This window comes from Grus americana, chromosome 28 (genome assembly GCF_028858705.1).
Source record: "Grus americana isolate bGruAme1 chromosome 28, bGruAme1.mat, whole genome shotgun sequence".
Taxonomy (NCBI): Eukaryota; Metazoa; Chordata; class Aves; order Gruiformes; family Gruidae; genus Grus; species Grus americana.
The window spans coordinates 1,472,982-1,488,039 of NC_072879.1; the positions used below are offsets into that span (position 1 = coordinate 1,472,982).

Here is a 15,058-nt window from a genome sequence, read left to right on the forward strand (position 1 = left end):
AATGAAACCTTTTTCTGCTCCAAAATAGCCCTTCACACCTTCCTCTCCACATGCCCAGTGCGGTTTTGGGGCTCACTGACTGTTGAGGAGACCAGTCTGGGGCTGAGGGAATGCATGTTCCTCACTTCAGGATTTTTTTTTTCAAGCAGATAGTGAATCAAAACTGGTTGATCACCCAGATTGTCTCCTGTCACCAGTATAGCCAGGCTTAGACCCCAAAATACTGAAGACGCTTCGTCCGCCACTCACCCACCCTCCTCGGTGCCCTGTGCCGAAGCCGGGCGCGACTCCACCGGCCACCCAAGCGCCGCGGCCGCTCGCATCCGCTCATGACCCGACGGCTCAATTAAATCCTGAGAAGAAGTGACACAAGCCATCACGTCACCCAAAGCCTGACTGACCCACTACATCACCCGGGCCATCCCAGCAGCTCTGCAGTGGCCCCTTCGCTCTTGGGAGCCACCGGGCCGGCGTGGGTGGCATCGCCGTTCCTCCTGCTGTGGGGCTTTTCTCCAATGCAACTCAACGCAGATTTATTTATAGCGCCCTTATCTCAGCGGGAAAGCCTATTTTGGGCCGATGCTCAAGCACCAGAGCAGCGCGGGTTATTTTAACCCAATGCTGGTTTATTTTTGGAGCTGCCCTTCTCTGCACGTGCTCTGAGATGGTTGCCATCTACTGGGTGCTTTCTGGGGGTGGTAAAACCAGGGGCAGGGGGGAAAGATGGACCATGTGAAGACATTATAGAGATTAAAACCGAAACCAGCCTCCGCAGCAAAGCTCCCTTTGACACACCATCTGTCTGGGATCCACCCAGCACCTCAGAAGACAGATTGTCTGCGGGATGGGGCAGGAGAGGAAGGGTTTCTGGAGCAGATAGCTGAGGGCTCAAGGACAGGTGAGACAACACGCAGGAGGGAAAGGAGAGCAGGATACACAAAGGGGGGGAAGGAAGGGAGAGCAGAATGCTCCTAAAATGTCCAGGGTCACACTGTGGCAGACCCAGGCACAGGAGCAATAGCTTTGTTCAACAGAGCCGGGAACAGCGCAGCAGGATGGGACACGTTCCTTCTCATCCTCTGCACCCAGGGGACCTCAGCCCTGGTCCCAGCACCGGCCATCCCGGAGCAGCCTGGGAGGGGAGACTCCTGCGGCCGCCCGGCCCGGATCCAGCCGCTGCAGGAAACGGCTGCCCCGCTTCCCAAGCAGTAAGCACGGACCGCTCGGCAGGGAGTTGCTGTGGGGCTTCCTTGGCTCAGAGCCGCCCTCGCCAGCACGCAGAGCAGGAGCAGCTACCGGTCCATGGCAGAACTCAGAGCCCCATCCTGAAAAGCGGGGGGGTGCCACATATGGGGGTCTGCCAGGACGGGGTGTCCCCACCAGCCATGGTAATGGCATCTGGAGGGCTCACAGTTCCATCCCCCCACGGGGCTGGAAAACTTACTTATGCCAGGCCAGAAAATACCTTTAAAAAAAAAAAAAATTCAAAAAGGTCTTCCCTGCCCATGGAAGAAAGCACAGCAGGGCTCCTGCAGCCCTTCTCCCACATCCTGATCACCAACGTCCAGTCCCTGCCGTATTCCCAGTCCTTCCCAGCGTCCCTGCTCCACAACCTGACAGAAAAGAGGGAGGGGGAGGAAAAAATGGGCCACAAGTGGCAGGGCGGTGGGCAGCCCCTGTGCCACTGCCCTGAGCACGGTGCTGCACCGTGACCCTCCGGCCCCGCTTTGGGGATGCGGCACATCACGCTACCCAGCTGGGAAAAGTGAGTCAGGACCTGAGCCGCTGCCAGCCCCTGGTCCTGGCATCCAAACCCACCGCCCTGCCGCGCCAGCCGTGCCCGGCCGCCATCCCGGCCCCCTTGGGACCGGCAGCGGGCTGAGGAGGAGCTGGTGGAGGATGACTGTGGGAAGACCCCTTGGATGGGGCACTGGGGGACTCAGTGCCCTCCCCAATCCCCCATAGCAGCAGGCAACGGCCCCGTGCTGCCCGCCCTGCCCGCAGCCACACGCCGACCACGTAGGTCTCAATGCATTTTTATTAAATTCTTACAAAACAGAATACAAAATTCTGGCATCAACAATTGTTATAAAGGAAAACTTCAATTCAGCTGTATCAGTTCACCTGGTACATACAGTAAAGTGCTTGTTTTTGTGGTTTTTTTTTTCCTTTTTGTTGTTTTTTTTTTTCTTTCGTTTTCATTTTTATTTTCCAGCCGTCCCCCGAGCAGAGGCTGCCATTTACAAACCAACAGTGCGTTAACATGACTCTTGTTGAACCAGCTTTGGCAGTCTTCATCAATTGTAAAGTGGAGAAAGTTTCTCCTGTTTTGATAAAAAAAAGTTAGCTTCACAGTAAACGTTTCTAACCACTTCTAAGTCGAGTTAGTCAGCTGAAGGAAGGGCGGGGGGGGGGGGGGGGAAGAGAGGAAGCCAAAATGCTTAAAGTTTCCAGCTTAAAAAAAAAAAAATTATCTTTTTGAAGTTGTTTTCCAAGACGTTGGAAATGGGGGGGAAAGGCTTTCGAGGAGGAAGAAGGGCGTTGGCCAGGGGGGTTAGCTGGTGCTGGACCACGGGTCGGGGAGCATCTGCCTGGAAACCACCCCGGGAGAGGCACTGGCAGCGGGGACGGGACGTCCGGCCCCGGCACGAGCATCTCCCCAGCCGGCCTGGTGCAATACGGAGCCCTGTGCTGCCGAGGCACCCGTGGGTGCCCAGCGCCGCCGCGAGTCAGGGCTGGAGGTGTTTCAGAGTCGACGGCCCCAGCTCTAGAGGCCTTCAGGATCCTCTCTAAACACACAGACCCTGCCACGCACGCCGCACACGATCTGCTGGGCGCTCGCCATCCTGGCGGCACCGGTGTCCGTGTCCCCCCCCGCCCCGAGTGCCGCGCCAGGAGCGCCGGGTCCACGGTCAAACTGAACTCCCGCGCTGAAACGCAAAACCAAGCCTGGGCTGAACAACCCAGCAAAGAGCTCGGATGCTCCCCGGCACGTCCGTCCCCTCGATGCAGACACCCGCAGCATCTGCGGGCATCCCCGGCCGAGGATGCCCACGCGTCGGCAAAGCGCCGGTGGGGACGGGCTCCACGCAGCACGGGTCGCCCAGGCCACGCGCCAGCCATCAGAAGTGTGTGTGTATACATATATATAAAAGAGATAGATCTTACGCGTGGGAAGAGGAAGGAAACTCTGTTTGCCAACAAAAGCACAGGGGACAAAAAAAAAAAAATTCAGAGACATCCCCCTGCCATCCCCTTCCCACAATTTTTTTTTTTTTTTAAAAAAGGCTGCAGCGTGCAGCGTTAACAATAGCTTTCACAATACCAGCTCAAGGCATCGCGTACTGTACATCATTCAAGTATTTCTTAATATAAGACAACAAGGAATTATCTACAACTGATAAAACAAAATAAGCTATAAAAAGTAACAATGTACAATCAAGATGGATTTTTCTTTTTTTCCTTTAAAGGAGGCCTCTCCGGGGTGTCCCGGTGCCTGGGGCGCGGGGGGGGGGTCTCCCCTCACTCACCACCACCCCACTCCTCCCCACCCTGCTCGGTGGGACCAGGGGCACCCAGGGGAGAGGGCAGATCCCAAGCGTGAGGCGGCTTTGGGGCAGGGGGTCTGGGGGGGCTGCCCTCCCTGACCCACCAACGCCACTCGGCAGCGGAGCCGGGAAGGGCGAGAAAAAATGGACCCTGCCCCAAACTCCATCAACACCAGAGATCATCATCTCCCAAGATAACTCACACACACCTCCCTGAAACATAAAACAACATATATTGCATAGTATTGCTGTCAGCAGTCTTAAAATAAAAAGAATTTTTTTTTTTTTTTCTGGAGACAGTGACTGTCTTGAGCTGGAGACCCGGGGAAGCCTCTTCCCCAGCTCAAAGCAAGCTCCCAAAGCCTTCACCCGTGCACACAATGGGCCGAGGCTGCTTTGTCACAATATAAACCTCAAAGCATTAACCTGGGACAGGAGATTGCTAACGAAGGGGACACCCTCCCTCCCGGCGGGACACGGGCATGGCAGCGGGCGCAGCGCGGCGGCACGACCCGCAGCAGGGAGCAGAGGTTTGCTGCTCTGGCTTGGTGCAGGGGGGCGTTTCGAGGAGCTGGAGGCCAGCCCGGCTCCGAGCACAGGAGCCACTTGCCCAGAGCTGGAGGCCAGCCCGGCTCCGAGCACGGGAGCCACTTGCCCAGAGCTGGAGGCCAGCCCGGCTCCGAGCACGGGAGCCACTTGCCCAGACAGCTCCAGCCCCGCGCAGCAGAAACCAGCCGAGAGCCTCGTCCCGATTCAACACCTCGAGTCCTCCCCCCGCGTGCATTCCCTCCCTCCCTTCCCCAAAGCAAGCTCTGAGGAAAGGACAACGCCGTGCAGGCACACGGGCGAACATACGTGAACGCAGACGCACACGCACACGCGTGAACACGCGTGGACACGCGCCCCCAGCTCTCCCGTCAGACCATGTGCTGCCCAGGCGCTGCTGCCCTGACCCCAAACCTTCGGCCTCACATTCCGAACCCTCCCCAGGCTGCTCCCCCACGCCGTGTCCCACGGGTGCTGCCGCCAGCCCGGCCGCTTGCCCGCCGACATCCCAGGGCGCCGGCCCCCTCCGCGCCCCCAGCCCCTCCTGCCACGGCAGCCTCGGGGCCAGCCCAAAGCCACACCAGGTCACACCGCCCTGCGGCGGGTCCCGACGCTCCTTAAGGGGGGTGGGTGGGGGGGTGTCCTTCACTTTCCATAAAGCACCCCTCTGGGAATAGCGGGGTATTTCTTTTTTGGCTGCTCCGGCTGCCCTGGAGACCTCATCCCTCCTTGCACCCCCATGAGGGCACGGCCACTGGCGAGCCCCCCCCTACGAAAACAGGGGTGCAACACCCAACCCGGCGCAAGAGCACAGCCCCAGATGCCTGTGCACCCCCCCCCCGGCTCTGACCTTACCCCCGGGGAGCTGCCAGCCGGAGCGCAGGAGGAAAGGAAGACATTTCTCCGTGCCCTGTAGAGAAGCACAGCTAGCAGTTTAAAACCAACAATAATTAAAAAAAAAAAAAAAGAAAGAAAAGAAAAAAAAAAAAGAAAAAAAAAGAAAAAAGGGGGGGGAAAAATAGCTTATTCTGGAAGCGGGCTGCCGAGGAGAGAGGGTGGCTCGGTGGGACAGGGTGCTGCTCCCGCGCTGGCACCGTCTCTCCCCGGCCCGAGCAGTTCCCTGCACAACGCCCACCACGTCCCCCCGAAGCACAGCCAGGGACACCCCCGAGCACAGGACGGAGGGGCTCCCCAACCCTGGGAGGTGCCTCTTGCCCCCCCCAGGAGGGGGGTTTTGCGGGATCTACCCCAACATCGGAGAAAGCTCCGCAGCTCCGAGGGGAGGGATGAGGTTAAAACGCGACTCCCGTTGTTGAAAACGCGACCGAGGGTCTTTTGTTCACAGTATGAAATGAGCTGAAATCGTCAAAGCGGCCGCGGATACAAAGAGTCCTTTGGTGCTGGGGAGGGGGGGAAATGTCAGAGGAGAAACCAAGAGTCGGGAAACAAAAGTCCGTGTGTCTGTCAGATGTCCTTGAGTGTGCCCTGGGTGAAGCAACCTCACGCTTGATTTAATACCTTAAAAAAAAAAAAAATCTTAAACCCTCCCACCCCCAGACCTACAAGATCAGCAAAACCTTGGAAACCAGCCACAGGGACGAGTCCTGATCTTGTCACTAGCCAGGAACGGGGGGGTTTGGGGGGGGAAGAAAAAGAAAGAAAGAAAGAGGAGGGGGACACGGGGTACAGCAGGTCCAAGGGGCACAGCTCAGGCTTGGTCGGCCACCAGGACCAGCGGGGCCACCAGGTGCTGCCCGGCGGCCACCGCCTTGGCCAGGCTGCTCTTCTGCCGCCGCTTGGCCAGCTTGGACTCAGAGGGGGGGGAGAGCTGCATGGCCCGTGAGGTAGCTTTGATGATGATGGGTCGTGCTTCCTCCTCCGCCTCCTCCTCCTCGTCCTCGTCGCGCCGCGTCAGCTGGCGGTTGACGGCAATGGCCTCGGCGGCGAAGGAGGTGAGCTCTTTGGCACTGCTGTTCCTGCGGGGGAGACGGGGGCTCAGAGTGGGGTGTGGGGGGCTGGAGGGAGGTCGAGGGTCAAATATCGGGGTGTCCCCCCTCGCACGCATGCCACAACAGACCGGTCGGGCACCCAAACCATGGCTCAAACCCAAACCACATGCTGCAACCGCTGCCCAGACAGTGAGAGCTGCAGCAGAGCACCCGAAAAGCGGCAAGAGGGGCCAGCAGCCCGCCAGGGAGAGGAACCACGGTTTGGGGGGTGTCCCCCTCCATCCCAGGGTCACCAGCGCTCACCTCTGCAGGATGATGGGGGTCGGCAGGGTGTTATCCGGGGCGCACTGCAACGAAACGCAGCCGGTCAGAGCCGGGCACCCCGCAGGGGGGTGTCCCCCACCCCGGCTTTTGGGGGGGGGGGGGGGGGGGGGGGGCAGCAGCACTCACCCCCTGCACCCAGGGGTGCTCCAGGACCTGGGCCGCGCTGAGCCGCTTCTTGGCATCTCTCACCAGCAGCTTGGAAATGAGGTCTTTGGCTCCGAAGGAGATGTGCGCCCAGTCCTTATCGGGGAACTCGTACTTCCCCTCCTGGATGCTCTCGAAGAGCATGTTCTGCGGGAGAAATAAAAGGCGCTGAGCGGGGAGCGGCGCTGCCGACCCGGCGGCGGGTTTTGGCGACGCCGGGGTCCCCCGCGCACCTGGCAGGTGTGGCACGCCTCGCCCCGGTCCCAGCCGCAGTCGGAGCCGCAGTGGCCCACGAAGGGGGGGTACCCGCTCAGCATGATGTACAGGATGACGCCCAGGCTCCACAGGTCGCAGCGCTTGTCGTAGATGGTCGCCTCCTCGTTGAAGGCTTCCACCACCTCCGGGGCCATGTACTCGGCAGAGCCGCACTGCGGGGAGAGGCGGGGGTGAGCCTCGGCACGGGGGCCCCGAACGGTGGGGGACCCATGGGGCAGAACCGTGCCGGCCGGGGGGGCTGGGGGGGGGTCCTGATGGAGATATGGGGCTGCACCCCCTGAAACGAGGGAGCAGACACAGCTGCTTCCCGGGTTTGCTCCTGGCAGGGGAGGTCACACCCCACACACCCCCCCCCCGGGTTTCCCACTGCACCCCTCCACGCAGGGGACGCCACGGACCTGCCTCTCCAGGGGCTCACCCATCGGGGGGGGCTGCCACCCCTAAAAAAAAGCCTAAAGGGGTGTAACCCCCTCCCGGACAACCCCCCCCCGCGGGGCAACGCTGCCGCCCAACCGGCTCAGCACCGCAGCGTCCGCCCCATCGCCTGGGAGCGGCCACAAAACACTGCGGGCAGGCGGCGGGACCGAGCCTGCTCTGCCTGTTCCCCTGCCTGTTCCCCTGCCTGCTCCCCTGCCTGCTCCCCTGCCTGACGCAGGTGCTGCGCCCGGAGCAGGCGCAGGATCCGGTGCCGGAGGAGTTAACACCGACGCAGGGAGAGGCGAGAGCGGCGGCCTGTTCCCCCATCGCTCCCGGGACTCTGGGGCTTTCCAGCGCACGTGACCCGCAGCCCACACGGGCCTCGTGACCAGCGGAGAAAAAAGCTGCAGCCAGCAGATAATCACCCTAACGAGAGGCCTCCACAGCCCCAGCAGCTGATGCCACCAAAAGGAAAAAAAAAAACCCACCCCAACCAGCACCCTGCAGCAGGGCTTTAACCCTGCAGGGACCGGGGTGGCTGCCCCCCGCCCCCCCCTGTCGCTGAGAACAGGGAAACTCGGGACACCTCAGAAATTCAGCCCCTGCCCCAGGAGGAGGGTAAATGCAGAGGAACGAGGGGGTCGGAGTGTTTTGGCCCCCACCTCTGCTGTTGTGCACCCTGCGTCGGCCAGGCTCTGCCCTCCCTGGCACATGAGGGCCCCAAAAACATGGGGGTGCAGGGCAACACCCTGCATGGAGGGCCCTGCTGCTGGCGATAAGAAAAGCACGGCTTTGGGGGGGGCGGGCTCAGCATCCCCCCTGGAGGGTGGGACAGCTTCTTCCAACATTGGGGTCACCCTGGAAGCTTTTGGGGTGTCCACCCTGCCCAGTCTACACTGCATGCAAGCAGCATCCTGCAGCGGGGGGGGGCGGTCCCAGCCCCCTCTCTCCACAACCGGGGGAATCACGGTGGCCCCCCCAGCCTCTCGCCTGACCCACTTCTCCCTGCGAGCGCCAGCCTCCGCGCAGCCGCCTCCACCGGGGCTGGCTGTTGCTAAGGCTCGTGGCAGCCCGGGCTGCGTGCCAGCCCCCCCCGCGCCGCCCGGCCCCCCCCAGCATTATGTAACCGCATCTTGCCCGCTGCCGCGGAGGGAGGGGGAACGCAGCATCAGCGACGGGAGCAACGAGCAGGGGGGTGACCGCACACAGCCCCATCCCCAAAGCTGTGGGACAGCGCGGGGGGAGCCCCTATAGCCAGCCGCCCCCCCCCCCAGCCCCAGCGTCTGCGTGCTTACTGGGGTGAGCAGCTCTGGGGTGGAAATGGGGGAGCAATCGCCGTTGAGTTTGATGCCGCTTCCCAGGTCAAAGTCGCAGATCTTCACCGGGGAGACCTGGGGGGGGCGGGAAAGGAGCAGCCAGTGACCCCCCAGCAGCCCCCGGGGACCCCCGGCCCTGCTTTCGCAGCCCAGCTGCTCACTAACGCCCGGTCCCTTCGTGCTTCACGCCACCCGCTGTGCCGCGGCAGCATCCCCCGTGGGGACCCGCACCCCCCCCCACGGCAGCACCCCCACGCCCGCCCCAGCTGCTCCCACTCACCTGGTCCGGGCTCTCGCACAGGATATTTTCTGGTTTCAGATCCCTGTGCGCGATTCCTGGGGGGAGAAGAGACGATGAGGGCAAAAATTCCTCCCCCCCTACAAGACCTCCGTGGCAAAAGGTCTGGGGGTGGCAGAGGCACCCCTCCCTCCCTCCCTCCCCCAAATCACCGCCTGCGTCGTGGCGAAAAAATTGCTGCTGGCCCCGAGCGCCGGCCGAACCAGAGGAACAGGCTCTGCCCCACGAAAAGCCTCGTGATGCAGCTGGGCCTGACCCTGCGCGCCCGGGGCCGGCGCTGTCCCCTGGGCAGGAGGAGGATGCAGGGAGGCAGCACCCCCCCGGGGAGGGCACAGCAGCACCCTGGGGAGGCAGCACCCACCCACCCCCCCCCAGGAGGGCACGGTGGCACCCCGGGGCGTTCCAGCTCACCTTTGTTGTGCAAAAAGTGCAGGGCGCTGGCGATATCCTGCACCACCACGCTGGCCTCCAGCTCGTTGAAGTGGCGTCTCCGGTGGATGTGGGTCAGGATGGAGCCTGTGGCCGGGCGAGAGCAGAGCGGGGGCTCACGGGGGGGGGTCCCACCACCCCGACTCCCCCCACCCTGGCATCGCACTCACCTCCTCTCATCTTCTCGAACACCAGGTAAAACCTCTCCTCCTCCTCGAAGAACTCGATCAGCTCCAGGACGTTCCTGCAGGGACAGCGGCATCAGCCCAGCATCCCCCAAAAACCTCCCGGGGCCCCCCCTCCCCGCAGCCTCCCGCACCCCCCAGCCAGCACGGGTCGCCGAGGGGGACGTGGGAGGGGAAAATTGGGTTTCCAGTGATTGAAACCACCCGGCTGGGGCCCCCCCGCCACATTCCAGGGGGGAGAGGGACTTTCGGCGCCCAGCTCCGCTCCCTAATTGCTCGCAGACCCTCCTGGCTCGCTCGCCCCTCTCCACCAACGGCCCCGCTCAGCAGCTTTCTGTGGCGGGTGGCAAACGCCGCTGCCGCAGCTTGGCTCGCCCCTCGACACCCCTCCAACTTGGCCGCCGCGACCCCCCGTTGTCATGGCAAATCGCTTAACGGCGCCTCAGGATGCTCCGGGAGAGGCCGAGGGGAGGGAGCGCCGCGCCGGAGGGCTGCCTGGCTGAAGCCCATGGGTGTCTCGAGCGTCAGCCCGGTCTCAGCCCACTCCCCATACCCACGGCGGGGGGGGCGCTGGCTGCCCCGTGGTACCTGTGTCCCTGGCACTGATAGAGCATCTCCACCTCCCGGAAGACCCTGCTGCGGATGTGTCCCAGGCGCTTCTCGATGATCTGAAGTGCGAAGCGGGGAGGCTCAGGGAGAGGCACCGCTGTTGGGGCGGGGGGGGGGCGAGGGGGGCAGGCTGGGGCCAGCAACTGCTGCACCCCCCCTCCCAGCTGGCGCTGGGGACCCCCGGGGCTGGGAGGAGGCAGGCGGGGGGTGCCCGAAGGGGTTAAGGCAGCAGAACAGGCTGTTCCCGGCGGCGGTGCCAAGCCGCTCCCTCCCGGAGCCGTGGCCAAGGCAAGGTCCATGTGACACCGCCGAGCCCTGGCGGGCGCTGGCACAGCGGGCGCCCAGCGGATATGCCACGGGGTGGGCAGGGGGTCCCCACCCACGGCCTCGCGGGGGGAGAGCTAGGTGCTCCCACTGGCCCCAGCCCTTCGGGGCACACGGAGCCCCCCCACCGCCACTCAGCCCTCCCCCGCTGCCTCAGTTTCCCCACCGGGGCACCCGAAGGCGCCCCTGGGGCAATGGGGGAAGCCGAGATCCCCTTGAATTATGGCTGCGTTATGATACGGGGCCCGTCCCAGCCCCCTCCCACCGTGGCTGGGAGCCTGGGGAGCGTGGGGCCACGGGACCACCAGCCCCAGCCCCAAAAGCGGTCGGCTCATCCCAACCCCCTCCAGCGCCCACGTGCTCGCAGGGGCATAGAGACTTCCCCGAGGCGAGCAAGAGCCGGCCATCCTGCCGGCACCGCACGCCCCTGCTTGCCCCAAGTCCCCAGACGCGTCGTAAGCATTAATTTAATCTCCCATCTGCCCTAATTTACAGGGAGAGGAGCGTGGCTAAGGGGGTTGACCAAGGTCCCGGAGCCAGGCAGTGGCAGAGGATGATGTGCCACCTGCACGGCCCGGCCGCGCTCCTGCCCCTCCCCTTCCCCTCCGGCCCACAAAACCATCGCTCTGTGCCAGCACCAGGTGGTCACAGGAGCTGGGAGAGCCCGAGAGGCGAAGGGCAGAAAGGGAAACCGAGGCAGGGGGTGGGAGGGAACCAGGCCTGCAGTCCCGAGCGGCAGAGCTTTACCTTCACCGCGTACTCCTTGTTGGTGATGAGGTTAACGCAGGACTGGACTCTGGCGTGCGCCCCTTCTCCCAGCACCTCCTCCTGCAGCTGGTAAACATCTGGCAGGGGAGAGGTCACCTGAGCCACCAGCCCCAGCGCACCACGGACACCACAGCCGTCCCTTCTCCCTGAGCTGTCCCCAAGCCTGGGGACACCAGGAGGGCCTCAGCCCTGCCCCAGGCCAGGGGGGACCCCCGGGGTCCCTGGGCAGCCCCGCTCACCTTCAAACCTGCCAGAGAAGCTGTCGGTGGCTCTGCAGCGCTTCTTCTTCTTGTTCCTTTTCTTGGCGTCGGGGATATCGATGGGTTGACTTGAAGGCATGTCTGTGCCGGAGCAAAGGCGCTAGCGTGAGTCACCCCCGTCTGCCCCGCACTCCCCCAGCATCGCCACCCCTGGGGCAGCCCCCCAAAGTCTTCGGGACAGGGCAAAGGACCGACATCCCGGGGCGAGGATGGGAGGGGACCCCCTGGGACGCAACCCCGAGGGAGGGCGCCCGCGGCTCACCGGGACGGGGCGGGCACTCGAAGTTGAAGACCGGCTCCAGGTGGTTGGACTGGTCGAACTCCAGGTCGAAGGGGTTTTGTCCCTGCGGGGGCCAAGAACAGGAGTGAGATGGCAGCCGCCGGATCAGCCGCCACCAGCCGCCCAGTACGGACACGGAGCCCGACACGCTCCTGGTCTTGGCAAACGCTCCGCTCGCCCGCCCCGCCGGTGCGGGACACCAGCTCACTGTGCTGCTGCCAAAGGGGCACGGTGGAGCCGCAGGCAGAGCCACGGGAGGAGGAAGAGGAGGAGGAGGAAGGGTTTGACCACATCTCCTGATGGTGACGGCGCTGTGGGGTCATGTCTCCATGCCAGCAGCCCCGGGCCAGCATGCGGGGGGTGATGAGAGGGGCTGGGGTCACTCGCACCAACCCAACCCCAAATCTCCACCCAGGCCTGAAGTACAGCTAGGGGGGAGGAAAAAAAGCCACGGGGCAGGATGTGCTCCAGAACCACCGTGCCATGTCCTCCCGGCTCCCCGCAAGGTCACAGCGTGCCAAGGCCCGCTCAGCCCCGCTCCGGTGAACGTCGTGCCCGTCGGGCTGCGAGACCCCTGTGACCTGGCAGGATCGGGCCCCACCCCAAAGCCTCCCTGCGCCCCAGATCGGTGAAGGGTGTGAGAACTGCTGCCTCCCCCACCCCAAACCCCAGCAGCTCCAGTCCCAGCGCCCCGAAGGGGACACCAGCCCCCTCTGCCCCCCAGTACCCTGAGCCACCCCACCGTGGGACGGGGCAGCGCTGGGGGCACCCGGCCGGGGAGGCGAAAGGGCCCCGTTCTCAGCGGGGTTACGAAATCTGTTTGGGTGGAGATGGCGGCTCCCGGCGGCGTTCCCAAACCCGCCCCGGTGCCCCGGTGCCCGGGCGGGCTGCCAGCCCCAGCGCGTCGCAGGAACAGCGAACCCCGGCCACCGCTGCCAGAAACAGCCAGAAAGCGCCTGTTTACTGCCGGGGCAGGTCTCGGGGGGGGGCCGGGGAGGTCCCCACCGCGGTGCAGTGTAGGGGGGGGTCACGCCAGGAGTGTGCACACACACAGCCCCACACCCCTCCCCAAGCACCACTCCAGATCTCTGGGGCCAAAACGCTCCTGCCCAGCATTCTGCCAGCTTCCTCCCCCCCCCCCAAAAAAAAAAAAAAATCTGAAATTGCAGAGTGCAGCGTTGCCCCTCGGCTGCCAGCACACACCCCCCCAGCCACGGGCCAAGGCCCTTGCGTCAGGGTGTCCACCCCCCCAGGACGAGCAGCTCTGGCCCAAGTCCCTGCACGAGGGGCAGGATGAGGCCTCCCGGGGGAGCAGACGGGGGGCACGGGGCCCCGCCAGCTGCCGCAGCACCGACACACAAAAGGTTTGGGGGATGGGAGGTGCGGAGCGGACGCTGCGCACCAGCTCCATCAGCACATCCGAGGTGTCCCCCTCATCCCCAGGCACCCGGCGGGGGGGTGGGGGGGAGCCAAACCCCAGCCCAAAGCCCCAAAAGCAGGATTAGGTGTCAGCTAAAATAAGCCGGGCAGGTTTCGGGTGAGCTCCCAGCATCCCTCGGAGCGCCGGGAGCCAAACTAAACAAAGATCCCACGAAGCTGCTCGGCCGCACGCTGGGACAAGAGCGAGCATTCAGGGGAGCAGGACCCGGCAGGATCCGGCCCCTTCCCGCACACCCCCAGCGTGACACCGGCCGGGACGGACGCGGCGTGACGGGGCGCGGGGCCGGCGGTCCCCCGGGCACCCCCGGGTGCAGCTGCACCCCCGGGCGGGCCGTGCTGCCCGGACCTGGCCCTCGCACAAGCTGCTTGCACAACAGGTCCCGGGCTGGGCCCGCGCAGCCCCTGCAGCCCCCCCCGCCCCGCAGGCAGCCCACCCACCCGCTGCAGCTCAGCGCCCCGCTCGCAGATTAGGGGCCGAAAGGGCGCAGCCCACCCACGCCCCCCACAGGGAACCCCCGAGGGAGCTGCAGGGAGGGGGGGGGGGGGAGCGAAGCCTTGCTGCAGCATCCCAGCGCCCGCCCGGGGAGGGGGGCTGCGGATCCGACCCCCGGGGGCGGGGGGGGGCCGGGGGGGGGGGGGTGTCCTGCCGCCCGCTTTGCATGGCAGCGCCCCCGGCGCTTCCCTCCTTCGGGGGGTGTCGGGGGGGGCGCGGCGAGCAGGAGGCGGATGGCCCCCCCGCCCCCCCGGGGATGCGGCGCAGAGCGCTGCAGAGCGCAGGATCCGGCTGCCGCGGGCCCGCACCGGCCCTGCCCGCACCCCCGAGCCCCCCCCCGCGCATCCCTGGGGAGGGGAGCAGCCCCTTACCTTGAAGGAGCGGTGGAAACCCGGGATCTCTGATTTCTTCTGCACCATCTTGCTGCGGGGAGGGGGGCGGCGGGGGGCGGCGTTGCTGGGAGAAATGAGGGGGGGGCGAAAAAATAATAAAAAAAAAAAAAATCGGGGCGGGGGGGAGGGAGGCGGAGGGACGGGCAGAGCCGGAGGGGAGTCCGGGGGGTGGCCGAGACCTGCGGGGAGAGGAGAGGCGGGGGGGGGTGGGGGGGGTGTGAGATGGCTGCAGCCCCGCACGGAGCCCCCCCCCCCCCCGCCCCCCCCCCCTCGGCGGCGCTCACCGGCGCGGCCCCGCAGAGCCGCCGCTGCTGGTGGTACCGCAGCCCGCACCGCCGCCCGCTCCGCTCCGCTCCGCGCCGCCGCCGGGAGGGGACGCGCCACCGCCGCCCCCGGCACCTTTATAGCGGCGGCCCCGGCCCGCCCCGCACCGCCCCGCACCGCCCCGCACCGCCCCCGCCGGGCGCCGCCGCCCCGGGCACCCCCCGCTCTGCGCCCCGGGACGGGGACACCCCCCCCCCCCGGGGGACACGAACAACCCCCCCGGGGGACACGAACACCCCCCCGGGCACCCCCCGCGCTGCACCGCGGACACAAACAGCCCGTCCGGGACCCCCCCCCTGCAGCGGAGCCGCCCCCCTGTGCTGCTCGGGGACATGGACACCCCCCCCGTGCACCCACCCCCCCCGTGGACACCCCCCCCCCCCGTGCACCCCCCTGCGCTGCGGTGGGGGACGGGGACACCCCCCCGGCCACCCCCCTGCGCTGCACCCAGAGACAGGGACACCCCCAGTCCCCCCTGTGCTGCACCCAGAGACAGGGACACCCCCCCGCCACCACCCTTACTGTACCCAGAGACAGGGGCACCCCTGCACTGCACCCTGACACCCCTCAGACCCCCCTGCACTGCACCAGGGGACGATGACACCCCCCCAGGCACACCAACCACCCCCCCACTTCACCCCTGGGCACAGGGCAGGGGCACCCCCAGGCTCCCTACAGTGCACCCAGGGACAGGGACCCCCCTTTGGGGTCCCCTCCTGCACCCAGGGACAGGGAC

At 65.3% G+C, this 15,058-nt stretch overlaps 1 protein-coding gene across 2 annotated transcripts; it reads right to left on the minus strand.

Annotated features, from left to right (window-relative positions):
- Positions 1 to 2,024: 2,024 nt before the first annotated feature.
- MKNK2 (MAPK interacting serine/threonine kinase 2) lies at positions 2,025 to 14,374 on the minus strand. 2 transcript variants are annotated; one of them, XM_054805491.1, is made up of 15 exons: positions 14,283 to 14,374; positions 13,978 to 14,177; positions 11,656 to 11,737; positions 11,373 to 11,474; positions 11,113 to 11,210; positions 10,021 to 10,100; positions 9,418 to 9,491; positions 9,230 to 9,334; positions 8,801 to 8,856; positions 8,500 to 8,595; positions 6,745 to 6,939; positions 6,494 to 6,658; positions 6,347 to 6,390; positions 4,255 to 6,070; positions 2,025 to 4,164 (listed from the first exon to the last, which is right to left on the minus strand). In XM_054805491.1, the coding sequence occupies exons 2-14, from the start codon at positions 14,023 to 14,025 to the stop codon at positions 5,803 to 5,805; spliced, it is 1,413 nt and encodes a 470-aa protein (XP_054661466.1). In that variant the 5' UTR covers positions 14,026 to 14,177; positions 14,283 to 14,374; the 3' UTR covers positions 2,025 to 4,164; positions 4,255 to 5,802. The 2 variants fall into 2 exon arrangements, with proteins under 2 accessions (XP_054661466.1, XP_054661467.1); XM_054805492.1 differs by having other exon boundaries at positions 13,978 to 14,062; positions 14,283 to 14,369.
- Positions 14,375 to 15,058: the final 684 nt, after the last annotated feature.

Excerpts from the sequence above, each read along its gene's own strand:
- MKNK2 (XM_054805491.1), bottom strand. The coding sequence starts at position 14,025 with ATGGTGCAGAAGAAATCAGAGATCCCGGGTTTCCACCGCTCCTTCAAG. Across the intron at positions 9,335-9,417 it reads GTTCGAGAAGATGAGAGGAG|GCTCCATCCTGACCCACATC; the intron begins GTGAGTGCGATG and ends GCCCGGCCACAG. Across the intron at positions 8,857-9,229 it reads GCACTTTTTGCACAACAAAG|GAATCGCGCACAGGGATCTG; the intron begins GTGAGCTGGAAC and ends TTCTCCCCCCAG.